The sequence below is a fragment of the Salvia hispanica genome, chromosome 4, assembly GCF_023119035.1.
Source record: "Salvia hispanica cultivar TCC Black 2014 chromosome 4, UniMelb_Shisp_WGS_1.0, whole genome shotgun sequence".
NCBI lineage: Eukaryota > Viridiplantae > Streptophyta > Magnoliopsida > Lamiales > Lamiaceae > Salvia > Salvia hispanica.
The window spans coordinates 52227383-52236608 of NC_062968.1; the positions used below are offsets into that span (position 1 = coordinate 52227383).

The following is a 9226-nucleotide window of genomic DNA, read 5'->3' on the forward strand; positions in this document are numbered from 1 at the left end:
TTGATTTTAATAAATTTCAGTCATTGCGCACTAGCTTTCCTAGCAAATTCATATTATAGATCTATATAACAACATCGTTGGCATTAACATTATATAAAAAGGAAATCGTTGATACTCCCTTCGTCCCTCATTAAGAGTCACATTTTTCCATTTCGGTCCGTCCCCAATTAAGAGTCACACTTCATTTTTACCATAAATGGTAAGTAGGTCTCACATTCCACTAACTTACTTCACACACATTTTATTATAAAACCAATATAAAAAGGTGGGTTCCACATTCCACTAACTTTTTCAACCAACTTTTCTTTACATTTCTTAAATCTCATGTCCGGTCAAACTGTGACTCCTAATCGGAGACGGAGGGAGTACAATATTGGAAAATCAAACTATATCCACTTGATTGATTTTAATAAATTACAGTCAATTTTTGTATAAAGGAAACATCATAGTACTGCTTAATTAACGTGATACACTTCGTACAACGCATGAGAATAGTCTATATTCATACCAGATTAAAATTTTGGTTAGAACGAGTCAAATTGGCCCCATTGGCTCGTTTGCTTTAAGATAATTTCATCTATTTTTTCAATTATTATTATTATTATTATTATTATTATTATTATTATTATTATTATTATTATATTTAATTTATATTTTTAGTGTATACCAAAATTAAGTGAAATTTGAAAATTAAAAGGTGATTATTAAGCATGCAAAAAAAGTGAAAAGAAAAAAAAGTAATGATGCATCCGTGGCACCAAAGTCAGGCATGAGAGGTCGAGTAAGCGACTGCGTGTCCGCAAGGGCCACCCTCTCTCACATTCTTCCGCCACGTCTGCACCTGATGTCCACGTGGCCGCTTCTCCAGAACTTCCATCTTCATTTCGCAGGGTCGGCACTATATATGATTCTCAATCGCCGCCGCCTTTGCTTGCTTTGCTACAATTCTACAAATTAATAACATCTGTGTGTGAGAGAGAGAGATGGCTTCGGAGCAAGAGCGACAGGAACTCGACGCCAGGGCTAGACAAGGCGAGACGGTGATCCCCGGCGGCACCGGCGGCAAGAGCCTCGAAGCCCAGGAGCACCTCGCCCAAGGTATTCATTGTTCTCTTCTAAAATTATGAAATTTTGTGTATAATATTTTTATTTTGAATCTTATTGACTGTCCAGAATTTAATTAAATGTCGTAATTTAAATTTATTTTTATGTTTATAAAATTAGTAAATTAGGAGAATTGTACAGAGAATGTTCTTAATTATATGAGTATATTTTTTAGTAATTGCAAAAAATTGATTGTTATTGATCATTCTCGCGCGACGAAAGGGCGAAGCCGGGGTGGGCAGACTCGACGCGAGCAGCTAGGGACGGAAGGGTACCAGGAAATGGGGAGCCGAGGTGGGCAGACGCGGAAGGAGCAGCTGGGGAGAGAAGGCTATCAGGAGATGGGGCGGAAGGGCGGCCTCACCACCATTGACAAATCCGGGGGCGAGCGTGCTGCCGAGGAAGGAATCGGCATTGATGAGTCCAAGTTCAGGACTTCATCCACATAAATATATTGTCAATGCTATTATATTATATACTCCTATGATACATATATATAGCGGCTGTCTCAGCGTGCTAGACTTTTGTTTGTTGCGTCTCGATAAGCAGATAAGCAGCTGTACTGGTTTGTCTACAGATGACTACATTATATTATTATATGGTGATCTCTATATATGTGAATAAAAGGTTTTTTCTTAGCTAATTTCTTCTGAGTTTCTTGGTTTCTTAATTGATAACAAATAATTAATTTTGTAGAATACATTATTATGTTGTTTGAAGTCCTACTATTAATTTTAATGTAAAATTAATGAACTAAGAAAAGAAAGTCATGTTAGTTGCATGTAAATAAATGAGTGAAAAATAGTGATAAGAAAGAGAATATGTATGTGGTGGTTCTATGTTTCAAAAATAGAAATGAACACCCAGATACAAAAATGAGATATAGTTGGAATCAGCGGCGGATGCAAGAAAGTGTTTTTGATATGAAGTTATATTTTTGTTTTTGATATGAAGTTATATTTTTGGGTGTTTTAGATTACTTGCAAGACTTTTATATAATAATTTACACTAAAACTTTAAAAAATTCCAAAAACTTATAAAAGGACTTTTATATAATAATTTACATTAAACATTAATAAATTCCAAAAACTTATAAAAAAAATGCTTAAAAAATATTATTGTTGAGGGCTTTAGTCCCACCCTACTTCTACATTGGTCCGCCCTTGGTCGGAATAGTTTTTGTGGAAGAACCAAAAAGAACGGAAATGAGCACAAAAGTTTAATAAAAAAAAAGGATTATTAGGTGTCGTTATGCTAAATTTATCAATCAAAACAGAAGTTAGAGAATAGTTATTTGTTGACTGATGCAAGTATAGATTTCCAAATGAATCACATGAGTAATAAAGAATAGTAGTACTATATTAGTAGTTGTTGAACAGATTTCATTCCAAAAAAATAGAGTAACTAATCATGCGTGCAGTGTATAGGCCCAGACTAGCGGCCCAAGGAAATCAATGGGTGGGCTGATTTCTGTGATAACCACTAACTAGAAAAAACCCCATAATTTCAATAAATGACACAATAAACTAGCAAAATAAACCAAATACATAAGACAGCAAATAAAACTCAACCATAATATTAACTGATCCCATGTTCGATTTCAGCTTCGGGCCTTGCTTTCAAGTTTCAAATGAATTGATTCATAGAATATTTAATGATCTTATAATTCACACTTCTAGCAACTGAGCAAGTAAGAGCGATTCTTTCGAATGGAATTGGATACTGATCCCTAAAATATCTTATAAAAACAATAGATTCCTGAAAACCTACAAATCTTATGCGAATATTGCCCACAAAAAGTTTGGCAAGCACGACTATTAAATCATATTCAAAAGTATACTTTTTTCTTAGTGGATTCAACGGCACTACTTAAATCTTTGTCTTATAGTATTAATTCAAGTTTGTGAACAATTTTTGTAAGCTCCAATAGCTAAGCTCCTGTATGATTAGGGCAGACAAATTTTTAAGGCCGAGTTGTTATCAAGTCAATCTGATTTGGGTTCAACCAGAACAGTATACGTTTAATTCAAATTAAAATATGATACAAATTCCTTAATGATATGATTATATTGGGTTCACAACTTGATATCACAATCCAATATTCACGCAATAAAGACATGAAACGATTAAGATGTGTTGTGGAGGAGACATGATCCGACGACGTGGTGGTGATGGTGGTCGTCGTAGCTGTGAAGGCAAAGGAATGGAGCCAACTTATAAAAATGAGAAAATAAAAATACTCCATAAGCTCTAATTAATAATGTGATAAAATATGGAGTAAAAAAAAAGGAATAAAAGGTATGGACACAATAAGAATTGATACCAAATTATATAAATTTGTGCATGTTCGTATGGTGACAAAACTTATCATCCCTAATTATGGTTAAACAGTTAAACTAAATATAAACTAGCAACTCAAACCTAAAATGCGATATTATTATGCAAGCCTAACATCAAAGCATAACACATGTCACATTTTGTTTTTGTTTGGGGATGAGTCATATATTTTTATATATGTCACTTCTTCCTTTGGAATCTTTTAATTCGACAACTCTTTATGCAATGTCATCTTTGATTCTAGAAAAAAGAATTAGAATATTCAACGGACATATTAAATGTTTTTTCTAATATACATCTTACTATCTGTATAAGTTAAATACTAGTACTACTCATCTCCTTTTACTTATTTCTCATTACATGCAATTATTAAATGTTGTAATGTTTTCTCAGCACTAATTAAGATAATTTAAGCAATTTATTATTTCACATAGCAACGCACACAAGTGGTAGATATAGCTATTTTAAAATGATTCACTTAAATAGAACACCAATCGCCAATGAAAGAACCTACGCAGTCGAAATTCACGTGAAAAAACAGTAAAGGCACATTTGTCTTGATCTACTTTAACCATAAATATATTATTACTTAAACAAAGCAGAAAGCTAAATTGAAAAACAATATGCCTAATCGGCTAATCCATCACCCCTAAAGAATGAAAGAATAATTTATTAGAAAATAATTGATGTGAAAAGATAAGTGGATAAATTGGGACCATAATTTTTGTTGTCTTCTTTGGCTTTTTTGCAAACTCAATCCTTTATTGGAAGATATAAATGCAATTATAAAGATAATCAGAATAACAGCTATGTTTATAGTTTTCAATCATAATCAAATAATTAAGTGGGAAACACCTCACGCTTTCACTATTTTTATATATCTAGTGAAAATGATAGAGGGATTTATTAAAATACGAACTCTGCCAAGGAAAGCGAAAGAAAAAAATAAAATACATACAAACATCATAGTGAAAATTAGTACTATTAACAATCGATACATTTAAACATGAAAATTATCCATATTTGTGAGATTATTATATCTAAAAGTCGCATAAAATCTCCTGTCACTTTACACTCAAATAAAAGCGTCGATTCTTATTTAAAGTAACAATTATTATAGATAAAAAATATTTAAATAAGGATGCATATTGAGGGAGAGCACACATAAGTGCCACACAAACTGTTAATTTTAAAAAGTTCGAACACCAAAACGTTAAAATCATAACTTTAACTAAAACTCAATGGATTTATCAATGTTCGTAATTGTAAACTAACAAGAAACTCCGCAAATATATATATATATATATATATATATATATATATATATATTTTGGTAGAGAAAGCATAGTTATATCCGGCTACAATGAAGTGTAATGAATGTAAGAAACACATCATCTATCATGAAACAGCCAAGGGTTAAGTCCAACCGGGGCTCTTCTAAGACATGAACACCCCTTTGAAATATGTAGGCAAAGTGTGATAGAAAGTCTATCCGTAAAATTACTTTCTATATGCATATGTTGAACTACCATTGAATTAAAATCAGATAACAAACCTTGTATTCGTTGAATAATAGAACGAGAATTAATAGATATTGTAGACATCCCTCTTGTCATAAATACCCCAATGATAAACTCCACAGTATATATTTTAATCAACAATTTTGGACTGAAAAATGGAACAATTGTTTTGATTAGTTTTGGGCCTTCGGCTTTGGGCATAACATAAATGCGGCATTTATTTATTTTTTGTGGTTCCAAATAGTTGAAGAAGAGGATAAAACAATTCCACTTTCTTCCCACGATTAGATAGAGACTGATATGGGGCATCGCATGATTAGACTCCTTATCATCAATATATACCACGCTATAACTATGTAACACGTGTCATTTTCATATCTAAATTTTATTTTAATGGTTTTAAGATTATCCTATGGATCTTCTAATAATTTAATTTGAGGGTATACAATTAACTTGGACATCGACGACTAAATTACTAATTATGATTTTTTATTCTTGAAAGTCCTAGTCACTGAGTCAAAATCAGCATAGTATAGTGTATATTAGTATTTCATTTTATGTATATTGACTCCTATCACGATTAAACAGTCTCATACAAATATTTTGTGTACGCAATTTATTCTCATACACGCATTGTTCTTACTATTGTTTTCCCCACTAGACATTTTCCTATAGAAATGGTATGAATAGTTACTCGATAAAAAAGAAATTCTAAAAATTCCAATTGTAACAAGATGTACCCACATAATTGAAGTGAAGCACCACCAGCCAAAGCAGGTTTGGGCGTTTGTCACGATTGGTGAAATTGCCTATATATTATAGTACTCACAGCTGTATAGCTTTTGTCTTCTTGGGTAGTTGTGATATATTTGGAATTAAGAGATATTTTGTGTAATTTTTTGCAATTAATAGCTAGGGTATTGTCTTTAAAATATTAAATTTTGATTTTGGAATTTGGTATATCTCACGAACATAACTTGGTCGGAAATATTATGAATTTATATTTTATATAGCAGTAGTTAATTTCCTTTTTTTTTTAATATCACGCACCGATCACTAAATAAAAATATAAAATATAGTCGTATGATTAAATTTAGACCTATCATATTCAAAAAAATCATACTAGCAAATTATGATTTTGAACGTTGAATATCTTGTTGGAATAGTTCCCCTTTATTATTTAATGTCAATTCATAGAATTTCATATTTTTTTAATTTAAGATATTTGTTTTGCTCGAAATTGGAAGTTTTATAAATTGATTGATATCCGACATTATTTGATATATTAAACATGTGCTCCACATCTCTCATTCATTTGGATAACGAAAATGACATTTTAATCCTCAACCATGGATTGGTCTCGTACGGATCATGATCCACTGACTCCAACTTACTTATTAGCCAATGTAACCTACATTAATATTGGAGTACTTTACTTACTTTACTTATTAATAAAACATTATTTTAATACTCCGTATGAAATATGATGCTTCTTGACATATTTTAGCCTCATTTTTTTTTATAAACTCAACCATGCAAATGAGAACAAAAACTAAAAAAATTGCCGGATAAGAAAACTAAACAACACAACCTACCAATTTTTTTTAAACAACACATGCTCGAGCATGCAATTGCGGCGAGCTAAAGTACGGCAGCGAAAAACTACAAAAAGTCGTCAAAACAAAACTAACCAACAAGAACGAGAGAAAACTAGTATAGAGAGCACAATACCCATGAGAGACACGCAATGCTTAAGCCAGTGGCAGATCCAGGATCTTAAAACGGAAAGGGCAAAATAAACTTTACCGAAAGCTAACGAAGGGGGGAGGGGCGACGTCGGAAGCTATAGAAGGAGGCGACAATGGAAACATCATGTCCAGGTCCATGGTAGCGGATCGCCGGGGAGGGGCGGTCGTCCCCTCTTGCCCCTGGCCTGGATCCACCACAGGCTTAAGCCACCAAAAGAGATCCCGAGGTCAAGACACAAATATGCACAAAAATGCAAGGGCAAGCACAAAAGCGAGGTCGTTTTCTTTCATTCTTCTTTAGCTTTCCAGCTCCCGTTAGAAGCTATTGTCCCTTTATTGATTCTTGGATTCCATCCAAACTCTAACTTCATTTCCATCATTTATTCGTTCTAATGAGAAGAGGTATTTTGGGCACCAAACTCGAGACCAAGAGTCTCCAGAATAAGCTCGAACTCGTTGGAACTCTTGAAAAGTGGTTTTATTTCTTATGTCCAAAAGGTCCACGCAGTAACATAAAATATCGATATCCAACATCTGATGCCGATTAAATTCACGAGTATTTGTGATGATGGGAATGAGAAGTCTCGACGTAATTCATTCGCACACCAAGACACCAAAAAATACTCCTTCCGTCCAATAATAGGAGCCACATTTGGTTTGCGCACAAATTTTAAGAAATGTAAAGAATAGTGGATTGGAAAAGTTAGTGGAATATGAAGTCCACTTTTTTATATTGGTTTGATAACAAAATGTGAATGAAGTGAGTTAGTCGAAGTCTCGAAGATGAGACCTACTTACCATTTAAGGTAAATGTGAAATGGAACTCTTTTGTAGGACGGCCGAAATGACAAAAATTGACTCTTATTATGGGACGAATGAAGTATGTTTTTTCTCGAATTTTCGGTTGGGTTTGAACTTAAAATGTTTTTGAACATAGAAAAATACAATTACAACTTAATACGACAAACAATGATCGATTTGGCTATGACGATGTAAACATGATAGTATATGCTCTTTGTTTATTACAAATTCATCATCACGAATCAATCAAAAATAACATGACTAACAATTAACCAAAGAAATCGCACAAACATGTCATTGCTGTTGTTTTGCTAATTTTCAAGTTAAAAAACACTTAAGTATATAGACTATAGATCCTAAAATATTCCTTTTAACTAACACAGTTACTAAAGAAATTAACTAGTTATAGACTATATGTTAAAAGGTTGTAAAAATGAATTGTAAATTTGTTTAATTAGTTACTGGCCTTTGAAAAATCTCCAAAAAGGAGGTGGCCATGAAATGATAATCATAGGCCCTACCCAATAATATGGAGTAATCAATTTCCCTTTCCATCACTATTGGGGTAACAAAGCCACTGGAGCCCATATGCTATAAAATACAGTCACTAACCACGAAAATTAGTAAAAAGTAATCCAGAAAGCCTTTTTATTTATTGTAATATTAACAAAAGTTAACACGGTTAAATTACTAATGGTGTAAAAGTGAATCCACCGTAATTCTACTTTTCACAAATCAGGGGATAATTAAATCGCTAAAATAACATATTACACTTGTTCATTAATTTAAATGGAGGACGAGTTAAAATCGTTAAAATCGAAATACTTTGAGGAAGGAACAAGCTTTTAACCCTAAACCTTCTGAATAAATATTAAGGTTTGTGCAATTTGAATGTCTTTAAAAATATAGCTAAAACTGTTTGAATAATATATACTCAGATAGTGAGGAGTGATTAATTGCTAACTCATAATTTAATTACTAACTATAACTAATTTAAGGTCATATGATTTAAGAAAACATGTGGTCTACTATTTGCCATGTGTAATTTTCGTTTTTATTAATAAAATAAACAAAGATTAAAAAAAAACTCCAAATTAGGGTTTTGGATGAAAATGTCAATATAATGTTTCGAAAATATCAACACAATGCTTTGAAAAGGTCAACACAATGCTTTAAGAATGTTAACTCATTGCTTATATTGACATTCTACATGTATTATATTGAAATATTTTATATAATATGTTGACATTTATGCTTATACGAAAAAATTATAAAAATTTGATTTTTTTTTCAAATTTTGACGTCGGAATATATGCATGTAGGATATCGTTGGAATCCTTATGAAATTATCTTTAATTTGATATATGTTATATGAATTTAAAGTTTTGGAATTTCTTTTAAAAGTTAGTTATAACTAAATATGTAGTTAATTGACATTAATACCCCTATTGATATTTTTTGGAATTAATCATATGGCCTTATTGAAAATTTTCGTTGATCGTATTGACATTTAGGGATTAATGATCTAAGCCCTTAATTTGAATATCTAATGACTATTATTTAGTTGTAGTTAGCAATTACGTTATGAGTTAGCATTATAACACTTCCCCCATATAGTTATGCCATTTTTCAATAAATAAATCTTTAGCAAACACCCATTAGCAACATTTCTAAGAATATGTTTTCAACGAAACTAATTCTTAGAATATATTGAGA

General features: G+C 31.9%; 1 protein-coding gene across 1 annotated transcript; it reads left to right on the forward strand.

Moving 5' to 3' along the window:
• The first annotated feature begins 925 nt into the window (after positions 1–925).
• LOC125219279 (protein SLE1) lies at positions 926–1747 on the forward strand. Its single transcript, XM_048121212.1, has 2 exons — positions 926–1098; positions 1327–1747. Exons 1-2 carry the CDS (start codon positions 984–986, stop codon positions 1551–1553), a joined length of 342 nt encoding a protein of 113 aa, XP_047977169.1. The 5' UTR covers positions 926–983; the 3' UTR covers positions 1554–1747.
• Positions 1748–9226: the final 7479 nt, after the last annotated feature.